Consider the following 20,088-nt stretch of genomic DNA (forward strand, 5'->3'; position numbering starts at 1 on the left):
AATTAGTCACCCATATTGTTATCACGTCTGGTGCACGATATAGAGGAAATAATTGACCGGAATCCAGCCTGAAGCTTAGCAGGTTAGCGATACATCGCACTGCTTTTTCCTCATCTCGGTGTGTTGAACCTTACATTTGCTAAATGTTTTTGTCATCTAAAAACATCTTGCTTTAGTTTAGCTTTATATTGCACTCAACTATTTAATAACACATTCAACCTGAAGCATTCACATCAATCCTGTAAAATGTTAATACCAATAGATGTTTTTTTACAATGCTGCCTGATGTACAGATTGGACAAAAAGAAACCACATTATTTATTTGATCACCCCCCTCCAAATCCATACCCCAATGCAAATGGGTGGAGAGCTGATACAACCGAAATCAGAGACAGAAATTTCAGAGGCAGGTGGATAGATAGAGATATTTTTCTTACCAAATATCAACATAAAGTATTACAAAAGTATCACAAAACCAATAGCAGATGTGATGTGACCATACTTAATCATAAAATCTTAAAACAATTAGAGTCATACAATACATGTATATATATTTCTCTGAAACAATGCATGGTTGGTACCTATCTAGTTTACATAACTGTAATAAAAAAAAAGTTAAGAAATCTCGACTACGACAAACGTCTGATACAATATTTCCAATTTGAATTAAAATTAGAAAATACAGCTGTTTTATATATAACTTTTGGTTTGTGGTGGAAATTGTCTCATTCAGTTTATCAAAACAAAAACTATCTTCATTTTTTGTAACCTATATACTCTTAAAATAATTAGGAAAAAGAACGCACAGTACAAAGTTGGCAGGTCTTCCACACCTGTGAAGCATTCCATTTAATCGCATTTACTTTCCACAAATAAAGTAATATTATTTTCTAAATATTAATATATATCCTTATCAAGATACATAGATACCCGTAACATTTGCTCAGCAAGGCCCCTACACCACAAAACCTGAATAAACAATGTAAAACCAGCAGGACCCGATAGAAGTTTTACGTCTTGGTGATTGGTAATACCTCAGACACTGATTGTTACAATTTGGTTGGTCACAGGTGTGAAAGTAAGAAATTTGTGACACCTTGGGAAACTTAACAAATACCTTCCAATTGAAATTTACAACTTTTTATCTAATCGTAAGTCTGTATTGACCAATTTGTCATGATAAGACAAACTATGGACTTAATTGAAACGTATATCTCACAACAGATCGTCAATTTATATTATCAAGCATATGATTAGTTCAGCGCAGTGTAGATTTTGATAAGTGTAAATAGCTGAGATAATAAGAGATAGTTTATAATGTAGATTGTTATACACTGAATTATCATATTACGTAACAGATAGGCTTTCATTTATATAAATTATAATATTCATTTGAAATAGACAAGGCTAAATGTAGTGCGCGCTTAGTTAGTGCGGAGTAATCTATAACACTTACATGTAACTTTCGATTGCTAAACCTTTTTCGATTTTTTTTTATCAAGAATCATTCTTAAAAATACCTTTAATCTTTACGAAAAATCAAAGTAAATAAACGCTTCATGTAAGTTATTTAACTTTGAGATTCGTACAGCATGCCGTCATATGACTGAGCGTTTTTCAATATTATGAAATGAATGCTTAATAACAGATCTGCGATTTTAATATATTTCGGCATAGTGTTGAAAAAGCGGAATCAAGAGGTCACCCCATACTAAAACGCATTCAATATAAATATCAGACATGCTTCATTTTGTTTTTCAGATAAACATGGATTCAGTAGAATGTTTCCCCGTGCCTGTAGTGTATGCCCTTATAATTTTACAGTGTTTTTTTTGCTTGTGAGAGAGCTGTCTACTTATTCTTTTATCATGATTAATGTTCTATTTCTTCTACTGTATTTTTTGAATTTCTGTGTCATTTTGGTCTCTTGTGGAGAGTTGTCTCATGGGCAATAATACCACATCTTCTTTTTTATATGATATCATTAACATGGTCTTGTATAACATTTGTTGAAATAAGTTTTTATCAAGTCAGTCATACTACAAATGTATTTGCAATATCTTTCAAGACTGTATTCATTTTTTTAGAACATAATGACATATTGCTTTTATAAGGATATTCGGGTACAAAAATTTCTTAATATATTTAAAACATTTGAAGTAGTTCAAATTCTACAAGTTTCTTAAAATTTTCAATACTGAGCATTTAAACATGGAAACAACAAGCAAAAGCCGCACTAACGCAATATTTTCACAGCCAAAATCTATGAAATTAATATATGTACATATATCTGCTATCTCTCTTGTATATATATTTCTGCAGGTTATCAAAATTTAATAAAGTAATGATTAAATAAATTTCACAATTATTATAGAAGTTATACGTCTTTTTTGTTCTCTCTTTTTTGAATTTATGCACTGTCAAAATGAGATGAAGAGGTGTCCAGTTTTGACATACATGCAGCTACCAAAAAATATCGGTATGAGAGTTGCTATAGTTCAAGAGAAATAGCCTTAAATCTGCTTGTAATAATTTAGAATAAACTAAGCAAACCCCTGATAAACAGAAATATTTTACTTTTACATGTTCAACGACACTGTATCATAAAATAGGTTTTTGTATTATTCATTGATTTTATGATAAATATATAATGTTTACCATAAAATATATAATTCAAGTTTCTTTGATGTAGGCTATAATATAGCGTCATTATATTCTATTTTTTCAAAGTAAACTTCCATTAACTGGGTTCCAGGAGTTTGGTCTTATACGAAAGATACTTGTGTATATCCCTGTATCATGCAAAATTTTAAAATTTTGAAAACCGAGTGGTTAAAAGTTGATTTTGTATTTTGATTAATTCAAACACAAAGAAAGAAGTAGCCTGCGAAAGCGTTTTGAAATTTCTATAAAATTTAATTTGGTTCCATTGGACCATTTTAGAATTTCAAAATATCTTTTGAGATATATAAAATTCGAGGCAGGACCAGCACATTTTTCTTTGTGGAAAATGTTATACATTTTCTATATAACATTTTAAAAATATTTTTAAACTAAATAATTTAAAAAAAAATTCATCGAAGAATCTATGTTGTGCTCAGTGGCAAATTTACAATGTTGCAATAAATACTGATCTGATTTTTTATTTTCCATATAATCCGATCTTATTGCGAAAATGGTTGATTTTATGTTAAAAATCAAATTAACTGTATACAAATACGTATTGCAATTATCGAATACCTAACTGTGCTTTTTTGAACGCTTAATTTGGTATAGACAATTATAAAACTTATGACCAAGTACATCAATACGCCGAGAATTATGCGTAGAAAAAAGTAAAAATTTCCACATGTTTTCCTCAGTTTTAAAATTATGAAAATTATAAACGAAAAGAAAGCACAGCATCAGAATAGAATGGAATAAGTCTCTACTGAATGCATTTAAATACTGACTTTCTATAGAAATATTTTTCCACTTACAGCCATGATAATATTATTTACATATTTTTTTCAATGGCTAATACAAGACTTGAGAGGAAAAAAACTACTGAACTGTTTTACTGAAAGTTGAAAATTCAGCAGAAATTTTCGATAACAATACGATAATAGTATAACTGTACGTATTTTCCTGATCCAGAAAAGACTAGCTCTTGAACGGAAATCTGTCCTTCGTTGAACTTGTACTTCTAATATTAACATGTATTACATTACAAAAATTCAAAATGTGAGAGTGATTTAACACATAAATAAAAATTTGCGTTTTTGAAGAAAGAAAATTGCTCATTATATGATAAGTGATAAATAATTTATATGGCATGTAATATGTTTTGATGTTATGAAAACAGCTTACTGGCCTGTTCTTAAGATAAAAGTTGATGCACAGCAATTCAGACTTCCATATATAATCATTCTTATCATTTTTATATGAAATTAAAAAGCCTTTGAGAAGAAATGAATTTGTAGGTTATAACCTTTCTCAAATATCGCAAAAATGTGTAGTGATTTATGTGGGTATAAACGGTACATTAATTGTGATGAAATTCAAACTGATTTTCATGGATCGGAATGAAGCATGCATGTGTATTGAAAACTAAAGAATAGCCAGGGACGGACTCCTCTTTTACTCTTTCGAATTGACTCGAATACAAGCTACAATGCCGTTTAAAGTAACACTGATGTTTCCTTACTATGTATCGAGCATATATACTTTCTAATAGAAACCAGCTTGCATTTTTATCTTTCTTTACATTTGCGTTACCATCACATATTTAAAATTGACAATGCCGATCTTAAAAAATCATCCGCTACTTTATTATTTTTATTATATTATTTTCTCTATGTGTGATTAATGACAGAAGCCAGGTGCAAAAGAACAGATTCAACCCGAAAGTAGCATATAGATGATCTTTTTGCGTTTGGTCACGTTCGAGGTGTTAATTTCTATTTGTTTATTGATACAAACATATGTGTTGATTTCAACAAAGTTCCTCATAGATCAAAGGTGACGAGAGGCTGTATCATTTTGAACTTTTGACGTCACTGGAAACCCCTGGAGAACAAAGGAGCAGAGTTCAAGACCACAATCTCGAAAAAGAGACAACCAGGATTCCCTACTGACAAAAAACGTTCGCTCGATTGTAATGCTGATCACAATTAATTCTCAGACAAAATACACCCCTTTGTAAAAAAAAAAATAATTGGGAAAAAAATCAAGTATAAATAAAAAAAAACACACTTATTTAACTTGTGCAAAATGTAATATGAAGGTAAAATCTCCGTAATTTGCCATGTTATTCACAATTTCCAAAGGCATACATGCACGTTTCCGGGATTGTGTAAAAATCAAATAATCAATTATTAAGGTGTGCACAAATATATAAGTAATGGTTGACAGTGGAAACATATATCTTAAACAAGGTGGTATACGGTCAGTTACTGTATATCACATATGAATATATACGGTCAATGCAATTTGACTGATAAAATATCTTTTAGTCATATTTTTTTTCACAGCAAACTCTTTTTTTTTAGAGAGATAGAGAAAGGCTATGTCAAGTATTGCTCTCCGATGTAATGAAAAATTAAGTCATCTGTCGACAGGTATAGTTTCGTTTTCCTTGTTTTAGATACTCTTATCCAATATCAATAAATAAATATATGCATATAAAAGTTTGGCAACAAGCTGAATGTCAAAGTGAAACGGCAATCTAAGTCGGATAAGTCAAAACAAAACTGTCAATCATAGATGAATGGCAATCATAATATTGAATATAGGAGATACATATCGTCAGTTGTGTTGTCTTTGTCTATTTTAAGATAGTACTTACCCACATTTATAAATCAAAACCCTAAAATATGGATTTTTGACATGTTTTTATTTTACTATGTATAAACGGTAATTTTGAAAGGTACTATTAGGGAAAGTGGCTTGGTAAATTCCCAACTTACTGCACAGATTTCCCGTTCTAAGCCTCTTTTTTATTTAAGATATTCGCAGGTGTCTCATAGGTGGTCATTCACGAGTGTTTTATTACTTTAAAGGTTTGAAATGTAAATAAAGAAGACAAGTCTATAATGCGATAATCCGTCCCATTATAACCTTACATTTAAAAAGAACGACCCGTTCAAAATGAACCCACATGTCGAAAATTTGTGTTATTCAATGGTTAGAGAAATTGAAATTGTAAAAGGATTGTTTTCTAAAATGTGAAATTTCCAGACTATGTATCGAAACGAATGGTGATCCTGTGCATTTGTTTACACCAGGTGTTTAAATGCATACACATAACATACCTTTTCACAAAAGAGCTCTCCTAAATGAAAACCGGATATTGCTCAGTGAACGATTATGGGATGGAATGATACATTCATGAGCAACAATTGAATGCCCTTCATTAATATTAATGACATGCATTTGTATCGTTTTCTTCCATGTTAGTTTAGAAAAAACCGTAAACACAAAACGTACTCAGAAATGACTTATGGTTTAATTCTGCGGCAAGCGCAGTGGAATTCAGTCAATGAAAAACAAAATGATGTTTTATGGTTCGACAGACCTTTCTTTACTCGGATTGGTTTTTAATAAAGAAAAGATTTATTCAACTAATTAAGTGCATTGTTAGGTAAATTTAATTGAAATAATGAAATTCGGAAGCAATATACACATGGAAAAAGGGGGGAAATAATTTGCTGTGGCCTGTGAGCATTTTTGTATTCTATCTGGAAATGTGTTCTGTTGTTTTATGTTGTTTTTGTTTTGTATTTTCCTTTGGAAATTCAAACACACTGTTAGAATATGCAAAAAAAAATTTATAACTTTCAATATGATGCACTTAAAAAACGGCATTGTCTTTCCAACAAGTAAGCTCTATCGAGAATATAGATAAATAGCATATGGTCCGACATTCTTCGTTAAAGACGTCCAGGACCGTGATCCCCCCAAAAAGGTAATACGAGTACCGAGTTACACTTTTAAAGCATATCCTTTAAATCTTTTCACATGCTGTAAATACTTGTCTTTTTTCTGAACAATATTAGCCGCGAATTATTTATTTTATGGCTCATTATAAGTACCAATTGCCATCATTATATTCTGTTCAAAATCGACATAAAACCTTACATTTTGTATCCAGCATAAAATTTCAGTAACAAATTAATATAGATCTTAGGCAATGCAACTTCTGGATAGTTAATATCATTCTTCCGTTTTCTTTACAAACGCGCAATATACGTAAAAAGTAAGACGTCATTTATAATAATTATATTCTTATAGGGCATTAATAAACAAAAACAAAATGCAAATTTCAATGATCTCGTTAATTAGGATTAGATAAAAGAACCAAAGACGGAATTAAACCCGCAAATGAGATTTTTGTACAATGCTTTAAATAGGAAACAAACAAGATAATATGAAATCCCATTAAGAATGTTATGGTAACACAATTTAAGCAAGAAAAAAAAAGTACAACAAGGCCTCAGTTAGTTTAAAAATCACAAATTCACTAAACAAAAGTTGGGCAGTCCAAATAACGAGTTGTTAAGCATGGCAAAAAAATGGTCCTATACCAAAAGAAATTTCAAACAAGACAAATTGATCAATCCACAAGAGAGATTTCAGTCAAGGTACAAAGTAGTTAATCCTTAAAAGAGATTCCAAGCAAGAAAACATTATAAGTCAATCCACAAAATAGTATTCAAACAAAGAAACATTATATTCAATCCACAAAAGAGATTTAAAGCATGGTACAAATAAACCAATCCACATCAATAGATTTCAAAAAATACAAACATTCATCAATCCAAAAAACAGATTTTAAGTGAAAATACGTGTATATATATATTTATATAGATAATAAACCTGCAGGGATTCTGATATTACTTGTAGTTGATAAAAACCAAATTGGTATACATGTATATTTTTGATTTCTTTTGTTTTTGTCAAAGAAAGACAATGCTTATATACGGCAATTCGGAATTTCAGATACAAACGCATTTAAAAAAAAAAACATGTTGATTGATTTTTTTTTCTATTCTCGCTGATTGGGTTTGTTTTATATGTTGGTTTTCATATCACGTTTCTGGGTGGGCTGGAGTGTTTGTCTCAGTGAGAATTACAGCATATGACTTTTTTACAAATATTACATGTAGCTAGAGGGTGGCCCATTTTCTTTGAACACAAAGCAATACCTGCAGTCAACAAATGGTTATTAAAATAGGAAGCCTCGATTACTTTCTATTACAAAAGTGAAAACATCGTTTAATGAACAAAACCTTGTACCAGCATAAGAATTAACAACAAGCTATAAGCTCCTGTAGATTGTCATCAAAGGCGATGAAACTTTAGAACTCAGCACCACGTAGCAACGGGTAGGATAAAATACAAAAACGTACATGGACTTTGGAAGTAAATCACTTTCAATACAAGGATGAAGATGCAGGTAATAAAATTATGTGAAAACAAAAATGTGCATTCGGTTCTCAAGATTTATAGTGAAGGTTTAAAAGGTTAAATATAAAGCTAATAATAAATTGAACAGAATTCCATCTGTAACCGGGCTATTTTAAACACATAAACGAGTCTCCTCCTTGTGTAGGCAGTCAATGAGATAATATTAGTGCTAACCAAAGAGCGCTCCTTTTGTAAAAGGCAGGTACCCCTTCGATTAGGACGTAACAGCTCTGTGGTTGGTGACGAGTTGCGAGATTGTCCTTAATTGATTTTTTTCCCACTTTTCTGATTTTTGATATTATCTACATATATTAATCAATTGTGGTGACCATGCAGAACTAAATACAATTTGTATGCACATTTATTAAAAGCTGTGTTTTATGTGGTTCATTGCGCAACTGTAGATACACGCTGGTGAAGCGGAAACAGAGATAGTATTACATACAGTATATAGGTTAACGGTCAATACGTTTAACGTGCATAAATAAAGCGCCAAACGACTTGACTTTTGATGACTTTTTGTAAATTTGAACAATTTTAATGACCTTCCCCCACATCTGAAAAAAATTGGTTCTTATATGTTATCATGAATATCTTAACGATTGGTTCTGATTATAACCTTTTTCAAGAACACCCGAGACTATAAAAAAACACATTTTGTTTTCCATCAATGTAACTTTTAATTATACTGATTCGATAATTCTTTTTCTTAAAAGTTCTCTTCTTAAACTGTTTTCTTTTTTTCACAATGTTTTTATATATTTCTTGTTAATTTGTATACTAAGTGCTTATAAATTTTTTTATAACTTCACAGATCTTGCGTTTTACTGGGACATAAAACATCATTTTAAAACACCACATGATTGGTATCGGCTAATCAAATTCTAATTAAATATGATGCAATGAAATATGTATTAGTTAACCGCAAGAGAAGAAAGGGGAAGACAAAACGGACAAATGAACAAGATGAACCGTTGGTGCATTTCATTTTTAATTTACTAAGATGCCCACAATATCAATAAAGGTCAACAGTTGACAGTTACCACCCAATCAACTTGATGGTACGTGGTTTACACCTATATACACGTATATAAAAAGAAATGAATAATAAACCATTTGAATTTAATTATTTCTTTTTGAAAATGGCCAATTATTTTTTAATTCTTCTAATGTTGATTTATCTTTTATACCCTAATGTATTCCCTAGTAAATACAACAACAAATACTGTTTATTGGTTGCGGAGGAGAGGGGTAAATAATTTTACAACCTTGTTTCTATTTAGTTTATAATTTCATGATGATTCATCTTCTTATTATTTCTGACTGCAAAAATAGAGGTGAAGAAACACAGTTTTACAAATGCCAAGTTTTTAAATAGTGTAGAAATGTCCCACTTGTGGCCCCTTTTTTCCTTTGTCAAATCATAAATATTTTTTTCTTCAAATACACGCATCATAGACAATAGTTATCAAAGGTACCAGGATTATAATTAAAGTTTCTTCTACACAAGACTCATCAGTGACGCTCATATCAAAATATTTATAATGCCAAACAAGTACAAAGTTGAAGAGCATTGGGGACCCAAAATTCCAAAAAGTTGTGCCAAATACGGCTAAGGTAATCTATGCCTGGGATAAGAAAATCCTTAGTTTTTCGAAAAAATCAAAGTTTTGTAAGCAGGAAATTTATTTAAATGACCACATTAATGATATTCATGTTAATACCGAAGTGTTGACTACTGGGCTAGTGATACCCTCGGGGACGAAACGTCTACCAGCAGTGGCATCGACCCAGTGGTGTAAATAGTTATCAAAGGTACCAGGATTATAATTTAGTACGCCAGACTCGCGTTTCGTCTACACAAGACTCATCAGTGACGCTCATATCAAAATATTTATAAAGCCAAACAAGTACAAATTTGAAGAGCATTGAGGATCCAAAATTCCAAAAAATTATGCCAAATGCGGCTTAGGTAATTTATGCCTGGAATAAGAAAAGCCTTAGTTTTTCGAAAAAATCTAAGTTTTGTAAGCAGGAAATTTATATAAATGACCACATTAATGATATTCAACTATTTGTTAAAAAATAAAATAGAGAAACTTTCGAAAGTATGTACGGTTGTTTAGTTTGTTTATTTCCAAATATTCTCCTGTAAGCCTTGTTTACTGAGACAGGAATGACGTTACTGTTGGATTATAAACAAAGACTCTCTAGCATTCTGTCACGACTTAGATTTCCGCGTCATAGTTCCAGGGTCAACAGTTAGAGCAATAGATATACGACATTGAAAATGGCTACACCCTTATGTGCCTTTTTTGTATGTTAGGGCAGTAACTTATAATTAACCAGCTAAATTTTAAAATTCTAATTATTTGAAAATTTAGAAATCCTGGTTAAACAAATTACTTCAGGGAGCTAGGCTGATATTACACTATGCAATCCGGGATGCAGGATAAGTTTTGTTTTGATGCAAGAGATATAACTCTCCACTATAGACTCGAAGGGCAATATATAAAATATCTGACCAGGAGAAACAATTGATGTATAGTACCAAACAGCACTCTGTTTGTGGCAGTCTTTTTCTTTTATAACATTTATATAGGAACATGCATTTACTCTATACCAGTAGCGGGACCAGTAGGTACTGGTACTGGGGTATCATGTACTGATATAAATAGAAGGGTCAGTATAAGAAGCGTGGGTATAGCCACATGTGTCGTAGACCTTTATCTGTTGGTGACCGACTTCGGACCAACGACCTTTAGTCCCATCTGTCAGTGACCCACGAAATTCATCATCTTATCGTAATAAACATTGATCTGAAAGTGATTTTTCAAAGGTGTGAATTTTACTCTCAATGTCTGTTGACAGAAGTGAAATTGAATGCTATGTTTCCGTTCCAACATTCTCTATGTTTGTCGATAATATTTGCTCTTTATTTCTTTGCCCATCGTCTAATTGACTACTGTATTTTTAGTTCCGAAGCCTCGTTCTGTTGGTAAATATTAGCTTTTACAAAAATCATAGGATGAATGACATTTAATAGGGAATCTATTTCAAAATTTATTTGAATATCACGAAGGGGTTTGAAACTGGTTAAACTTACATGTCCTCATTAAAGCAGATTTTTTTTTTTTAATTTTAATTCAAATACAAATTTTAAAATTTTAAAAAGAACAAGAGACCAGCGTACTTTGACATTTACTTAACGACTTGTAAATAAATGGAATCAAAGTTTTATTTTCATGTTTTATCTTGCTAGGATATGGTACGAATGAACTATCAACAGAATTGTGTTGAGATTGAAGGTCGAGGTCGTTGTGACATCAAATATATACGAGTTATTTAGATGTTCAAAATAAAGTTTTAAGTTTTAAATTTTGAACATATATATCTAATAAAATAACATACTGTTTTACTCGTCTTTTTACCTTTAAAATATCTTAGTATTGCATACTTATTTTTTGTTGTAAACAGAATTAAATATGCTAAACCGATACTTCACATGCATTTCGTTCATATTTGAATTTCTTTCCGTATACATTCGAAAACATTTATTTCGATAAGAACATTTTTTGTAGTGTTCCAAGTTTGAATTTCTTACGGATATCAGTTATATAAATTCCTCTTGATTTTTTGAATAATTATATATAGTGTTTTTGACAAAAGGTGTTTAACTGCTACAATTAACAACCTTAACTTAGAATATAAGGAACCATGATAAAAATGAATAACGGATACAATGGTATAAATTATTTTTAGAAATGAGTATATTGAAACGGGAAATTACATAACGCTGTATCTAAAAATGGAATATTAACTCCTAATATCAGCATTGGCATAAACACATATTAAGTCTGCGACAAAGCAAAAGAAATCAAAATCTCCTTTGCCAGAAACCTAACACATGTTTACACAACAGGGTCTTATTTATCCGAAGACATTTTGAAATATCTTTATTTTAATTTGACCGTAATCGTTTTATTTTATCTTTTAATGGACCATTGTCATAAATGCATTGTAATGTTTGTCACTGGACGAGTATTAAAACTAAATTCAATCAAGTTGATTCAACAAATAAGAAAAAGGTAAAATATTGACTTACCATCTGGGAAAACGCTCCTCATCTTCAAATAACTGGTACATAGCCTTATTATGGAGGCTTTATCCAACTGGCTCGTAATAGCCGATGGTAGAGGTAATAATTTGGCGAGTTCATAGAACTCTGCATTTTCTTTTTCTCTTCTTGATCTTGCCGCCGTCTTGGATTTGTCTTTCATAACTCCACTGAAATATACATTATAATTCCAACATATTTATCAGTCCAGTTATCTATATCTTTGTCTTGTAATCGAGGAAAGGTGAAACGTACATGCAATAAACACTTTCATGTCAATTTCAAAATATTTCTACTGATATTTGCTTAAATGAAAGCACTTCTCTTTTGTAAACATCTCGTTTTTTAAATTTCGAATATTTAATGGTATAAGCGTTAGAAGTCTTGACAAATACGTTTGCCTTTTACTTGTAAATCTTATAAATATTTCCACGTTAAAAATGTCCTCAAAAGGCGTAAGAATTTTAAATCTGTTTCGTCCCAAAGAAAACGGAAGTAAACTGACTCAGTCGTGTTTAGTTTTGTTGTGGTTTGACTAGATTTCAGCTTAATTTCACAATTTGTTTTATTGATAGAATAAATTATTAAAACATTTAAGATTCACAAAAGGATGGACAATAGGAATAAATTGGTGAATAATTAATAAGAAAACAACCCAAGAACAAAAAAAAAAACCCCGGAAATAACATAACGGTGGGTATATAAATCAGGATCGGATCAAGGAAAGATCGTCTAGGGCGCACACCTCCTTTTTTCTCAACCCGAACCCTAAGAAAATAGAAAAAAAGTCATGCTTCTCGCGCATTTATAAAGCCTGTATCCGCCCCTGTACTGAGCATTAGTGTTTTCTTGTGTTCACCCGTTTTATCTAACAGGGTGCAGAAAAAAAGCAATGACTTACGAATCAAAAGGAAAAGTGTATTCGAAAATGATGTATTTAAATACATAGGCTATTGAAAAATAAATTCAAATCAGCATCAAAAAATAAAACAATGACGAAGGTCATAATTTGGTTATAATAAATATTTAGCTTCATACGGATATCAAACACTAAGTCATTAGACTCATTTCTTGAACGTCATTTTTAAATTAAAAAAAAATAATTTACATCAACTATTTCAAATGAGTCCTATCATATCAAAAAGACTGCTATGTACTTTTGGAAGGAAACTTTATCAAATACAATATTTTTTTTTCTTTTGGCGTGCTATTTAAAAATAGTTTTATAATTATTAAATTTTAATCATATGTTTTCGAATGTGCACCTAAGCCATTCACCGATATCATCCTTGCCTCTATGTATTTACCTGAGAACCGACTGCGTGAAATTTAGATAAAGTTGTTTCATTAATTCAAATTTTCTGTCCTGTTCATAATGTATTCGTGGCCTGGAGTGCATATCCAATGTAACAAATCGAGCGAAAATTAGCGTATTTTATTCTGCCGTAAAACTGACACTCGATGAATTGAAATGAATTGGAAAGCTACGTCTATGAGATGTACGCATTTGTCAATTGAAATGAAATCCTGTATTTATAAATTAGGTAGGCAGGTTTGTCCCAGTTTGACAGTTCTATTCAGTTGATACATATGATCTATTGTGAAAAATTCATAACTGATCTAAATTTTCTCACCAATTTTATTAGAAATTGACAAGTGCCGTCATACTTGAAATTTTTAATCAGATATATATTTTAAAAGGTGTTTTCTAAAAAATCAAAACAAATAAATATGTTTGATGTATGTATTAAATATATATATATATATAAATGCAATTAACTTTTCGTTAAAAAATACATGAGTATGTTTCAATCATTTTTAAAAACTAACTAAAATTTCAAGATAGGTTGAACTTAAGTATATTACTTTAAGACTTCAGTTTGAAGGACACTCATTGCCACCTGTAAATAACTGGACAATATCCTTTCGGTAATTAAATTATTTTCTTGTGTAGTTTAAATTTTAGAATTTGATTTGAGTTTCGCTGCCGATGAGCTTTTATTGAATATTTGTTTATGTTAACGATAACGGATAAGTAAACAAAATCTTTATTAAGACATCATTTTCACCTTTATTCATCTTTCCTTTGAAGTAGCCTAAGCTAAATTATCTAGAAAATATCAAAAGTTTAGAATTTCACGCTATAAAAAGATTAACTTATTGTCAACCGGATAAACAATATCTACCCGTTATTGAGTCGGGTGTTATATAACTGTCCGGAACAATACTGGCTAGTTTTCTAATAATGATGATGGCCAGTCTAGAGTGGTCTTGTGTCCGGAAGATCAATTTGAAGTGTTATAATAGCTCTCTCAAGCCGATTTCAAGTGGTCATTTTAAACGGATTAAGTTCGGTATCACACATAAAATAAAATAAGATGACTACTCTTGGTGGTCGAATTGTTCAAAAATAAAAAAATGCATCGGGGTTCAATGTTGAAGATAGCAAAATATATTAGTTTGAAAAATAAATAAGATATATTTGTTCACCAAAACAATGTCGAAGAATTGAAGAGGCATATAACTTATAAAAAAGAACGAAGATTTATGTGAAAGTATTTGCCTGATCAAATGAAAATAATATATTAAAACAATTCCGTTGTACCAATGCATTGTCTTGATGTGAAATTATAATATGAATATTTTCAACATAATTTATCTAGATTCTTATAATCTAATCAGTATCGTCATTATATAATTTTATTTTCTCCCCAGTCTTGTTCTACAAAAGCCAGACGAATTATTAGTATCCTATCAATGAATTGTTATGAAGCTGTGTAATGCCATAAATGCATTTGAACTAGTGTATTGGGAGTCTGACACGCGTCATTTGACTAATTAATTAACATGCTTTGTTGTCCGTTTGTTCGATGATGAACTGTATTGCTGTAATTTCAATATGTCATCAGAAATATCATAGAATAAATTAAAATAATAAGTAGAAAATTGAATTTTAAGGTTAGAAAATTATATAATTTATATAATTAATGTTACATACGAGCATATTTTTATTATTTTGTTTGCAAGCTTATCATTTATTATATAAAAAATGAAATCATAACTGCGAATCCTGTCTGCATAAAACTGCATAATTTCAATTTGTTTAGTTATTGACGTCTTTTGTAACTAAAGAAGATTAAAAAAAACATCACTGGGTTCTAAAAGTTTCAATTTTATGTAAAATTTTAATTTTTTAAGTATGAAGAAACCCCTCTGCTCATTACTATTATAGTTTATTTAATTCCTAGTTGAATGAACTTAAAACTAACATGATTTTGAATGGGTATTACATCATCATTCATAAAAATAAATAGCTTTTTCAAATATATCAAAGTTTCATGGTTGATGCACGTTCCGTCGCGCCAAAAATCGGATCATAAAACAATTATATTTGTGTTTAAAAAAAAAAGCAAGTCACAACTGTGTACCATTTTTATACGGGTATATTTTTACAAAGAAAAGTAAACGGATTTATTTTACTATTCTCATGGTTAAGTAAATATGATTCAAAAATAACAATTCTAAAATATGATATTGACGAAGTTAATCAATTATGAAATGTATTTTTTCCGGAAAAAATAATATATTTTCGTGTAAATTTAATCACGGCAATCGGTTCGACCTCTTTGTGTGTATCTTTTGACAATTTTATGCATATCTAATATATTTTTAAAGCTTTAAGTACTTAAAGAAATAATATTTCCCACGAAAATTGAAACATTTTTTAAAAGTCTTTCAAACTGAAAATCTTGACATTTTGATTCACCATCAAAATAAAAAGATATCTATAGTAAATACGTATGATGCCGTTTTTAAAAGTTCCCACAATACTTGTTCAGGTGAGCACGAGCTAAAAGTTTGTGAACCCAAACGCAGAAAACAAATTTAATTGAATTGAATGCGTAATATGAGTTCCGCAAGTGAGGAGACATTTAAGAAATATTGAAATAAAATAAGGATAAAACTTCTGACTTACAAAGTCGATCTTAGACATTATTTTCTGCATGCATTTACGTTTTCGTTCTTTTTTGGTTAGTATTGTAGCTTTTGGGTTTTTGGTTAGTTTTGTAGCTTTTGGGTTTTTAACATTCCCTTTGCTATAACTGCTGTCTCTTTATTCGACACCTTTCCCTTTCCGATATATTTTCTTGGGCGAAAATGGTTGAGGTAATTCCAGAAATGAACTTACCAAAGTCCGAATCTTTTACTTAATTTAACCAATATCTTCCAAACTATTAAGTGAGTAAAACAAGTTCATTTATATAGGTTAAATAGATGTAAGGAGTCTTAAAGAACAAGCGTATGAATGCATAGTCATACATTAAATGCAAAAAAAAAACAAAAAAAAAATAGTAAATGGCGTTCTAAGAACAATACTAATAAGGAAAAATCATTTCTCTGCGCATTATCAAAATATATTTGAATTTATGTTCAGTACGACTGCAGTTTCTTTGTCTTTTGTCTATTTAAAACATTGGAAATAATAAATGCCAGAGGAATATTCAGCGAAGTATTTGAGTAAAACACTAGTTGTCTGGATGTATAATTCTTAATGTGTATCTAGTATATAAAACACGTTGGTGTGTGTGTCTCGGTGTGTGCCAACTGTTGAGTAAACTAATTTGTTGAATATCGAACTTCTAGGTATTATTTATTTCTGTATTAAGCTTTTTATATTTATTTTCATAAAAGACAAGAAAAGTGGAGGATTTCTATGATGTGTGCGATAGAAAACCGACAAAGTTCTGGAAATAAATGTATAGACTTTATATCTAAATTTGTGCAATTCGCTTTTGCGGTTTCTTTCTTTTCATGCTTCATGCAAATATGAACAATTGTAACCAGTATTTTGTGATGTATTCACTTTTTCGTGAAATAGGAGTTTGTGGCTTATGGTTAAATTACATGTATATTTCTTTTTTGTCGAAAGAATTTAAAAGTTGAAAGTTTAAAAGATGATATTCATGTATAGAATTCATGTTATTTTAAACTTTTGACAAAAATGTATTGAAAATATAAGTTTTTACAAAAAGAACCCCAAGATATCAAACTGCCGCATCAAATTTCCGTCCGATTAAAATTAAAACTGATTGAAATTTTACATCGGTATATTTTGATGTTGTCAAAATTCACACCTGTGATGAGCTATAGCACAGGTGTTTGAAAACTTAATGAAATATACCAAGCTGAATTTGGTTTTTATAATGTTTAAAGTGTGTCAAAATTTTTATTTGAAAAATTGTGTTGGTGATATAAGAATGCGTCAATTTATTTAAGCTTTAAATTTACAGGTATTTGTATTAACTTTGTAAATTTCTTTTTTTTTAGAACAAAATTGTTTCTTCAACAGCCAAAATATACGAGACCAGCCTCCCCTTAATGATTATTTTCAACAAAATAGCTCATGTAAGTTTCCTAAAAAATACTAAAGCAAAAAAATTCCTACTGATACACCAATTGTTAAAATACTTATGTGAAAATTTATTAAAGAAATTTATTGCACACAACCAAAAGATTTACAATAACACAGCTTTTCTTATAGAGGAGAAATAACGATCAAATTTATCAAAGTAAATTCAAATAATCTATTGTATGAAGCTGATAAAATGAATATTAATTAAATACATTTGACAGCATGTTAGCTCATTAATAAGCACAAATCTATTTTCCACTATCAATTAAGGAAATCTCTTACCTCTAAACAGCATTGTTTTCTTGTCGGTAGAATCGTGACTTATTCGGCTTCACGGTTGTACCACGACTTGTCTAAGTATTGGGGAAGCACTGATAAAGTTCCCTTATGAATAAAACAACTGGATAAGTTAGAATAGAACGTTTGAAATTTCTCTGTCTTCAGCACGTTTTCTTCCTGATATCAAATTTCAGTAAGATTGATATATACACTTTCGTCTTGACGTGCTTTATTCCACCAAAACCCCTCTTTACAGCTCTTAGCAAATTCGTGTCAAAAAGTCGAATTCAAAGTATCCTTGATTAAGCACGCGCCGCTTGTATTTAAATGTTTCAACTTTCACTCGTAGTCACATTCGAAATTACAACAGAGAATGAGGAATTACAGGCTATTCCGGATCTTAGGAACTGTGTCTTAACGTCCCAAATAAAACTGAATTTAGTGGTTTTAGGATTTTAATATTCTATGGCAACTGTGAAAAGGTGCGTCGTTCATTAAGTTCGTTTTGTTTTAAATCACGGATTTACGAGCAAAGTTTGATATTTATGTGAGCCAAATTTTATCGAAATGGATACTAATTTTAACAACAGTTTTTACAAATTGGTCATAATTTTAAAACAGTGGGATCGGTCACACCTTCTAATTGGCTTAAGAAAGTTTACGACAAATGAAATGGATCTAACTAACCGAACACCCATCAATCAAATTATATGATATCGTTGTTATCTGTGTTTTCATTGGACGATAGGAGTTTAACATTGACATAGGGTCGTCTTTAATTCTTTAAAGGTATTTACGCTTCAATTTTCATATGGATATTTTTAAACTGATTAAAATATGATTTCGTTTTCCTTTTTGTTTATTTTCTTTTACATAGACTGTCGTACGTTTTAATTTGGTATATAATGAAAACTCAAATGATATAGCTGATTGAGAAATTGAGTCAAAAATAATAGTTGCAATGAATAATATGCTTTTGTTTTTAACGATCATTTAAGATACGGTCATGATGACTTTTCAAAAGACCATTAACACCTATATATGATTTTAACAAATGAATGTTTTATAATTTTAAATAAACGTTTTGACCGAAATGATAGAGAGAAGGACATCGTCATAATTTGCATGCTTTGGGAAGGCGTAACTGCATAATTGTACTACGGGAAACTTTTTGTTCTCATTTTCAATTGTCTTGATATTTTATAGTCCAATCTTTGTGAAATTTGTTTTATTTTGAAATTTTATTAAGCTGTAATTTATACCTGTATATCTTTTGTCGATAAAATAAAAGGGGTCATCCTTATAAGAGGGTTTTATCTTCAAAATTCCAAGTAAATTTTACGGAAATAGCACAATTAGACAAATAATTGTATTAAAATTGTATTATATGGCTCTGGTATCATGATTCCCTTTTTCAAACTTTTTTTTATTTCATTTTCCTGTTAAACTAAATGAAAAAAATAGGATATTTTGATACAGAATTTTTCTACCTCAATTATCATCTTCTTCTTAAAAAAAATAAGAAACTGATTTAAATTCGTTCTTTTTTTCTAACGCTATTTAGAATCATCGTTTCTGAAATATGACAATTATGGCAATACATGCATGCTGTAGCAAACATTATTATTTTTCTCGCAGCAGACAACAAACCGCATTTACCATTATCGGCATGAAATACGCATCTTGGCGGGAAACTGAATAATGATCATTTAGAAAATCATTAAGTTAACTCCGACTTCATTAATCTTTAATAATTATTAAATAAATACTAGAATTTATCCAGTTGATTTGTAAATTTCATCCCTCATTAGCAAACAAGAAACCAAATTCATATGGACATGTAGCGAGCCTTCACACTTTGAAGGACTGTATCAACTATGGAAGGCCGTTGTGTGCTTCATTAGTTCGTAACAATGCTCAGCCATGTTCATTTGAATTGGAAGGTTGTTGATTTTATTCCATTGCCGGTAGTAGCACACTCCAAATGAAGTATTACCCTAATGTTGTCCCTGCGTGAGACTACTGGTCTTCAGGGTATTTCGTTTCTTGTAATATTCATTTTTGACAATTTGAAAGTAAATTTAACGACGATTATTTACTAATAACAATGTATCATGTCTCAGCAGATGGTTTCCTTTCTTTACAAATTCGTAAAAACATCTTTCTCCCTTCAAGAGTGTTATTTAACGGAGATAATTTTTTAGCCATGACATAACAGATTAATTTGAAAAAACAAGACATTTTGGTTGTCTTGTCAACAAAACCTGGAAGTGAAATTAACATTTGTAAACAGACCTATTTCGATTAGGAATTGTTCAAACTAGAAGTCTAT

General features: G+C 30.4%; 1 protein-coding gene across 1 annotated transcript in view; it reads right to left on the minus strand.

Annotated features, from left to right (window-relative positions):
* LOC139491634 (single-minded homolog 2-like) overlaps nucleotides 1-18,464 on the minus strand; it is a 37,292-nt gene extending 18,828 nt beyond the window's left edge. Inside the window, exons 1-2 of the mRNA XM_071279415.1 lie at nucleotides 17,760-18,464; nucleotides 12,053-12,234 (exon numbers count right to left, since the gene is read on the minus strand). Coding sequence (XP_071135516.1) covers nucleotides 12,053-12,227 — 175 coding nt within the window. The 5' untranslated portion in view covers nucleotides 12,228-12,234; nucleotides 17,760-18,464. The remainder of the gene's footprint in view (nucleotides 1-12,052; nucleotides 12,235-17,759) is intronic.
* Nucleotides 18,465-20,088: the final 1,624 nt, after the last annotated feature.

The sequence above is a fragment of the Mytilus edulis genome, chromosome 10, assembly GCF_963676685.1.
Source record: "Mytilus edulis chromosome 10, xbMytEdul2.2, whole genome shotgun sequence".
Lineage (NCBI taxonomy): Eukaryota > Metazoa > Mollusca > Bivalvia > Mytilida > Mytilidae > Mytilus > Mytilus edulis.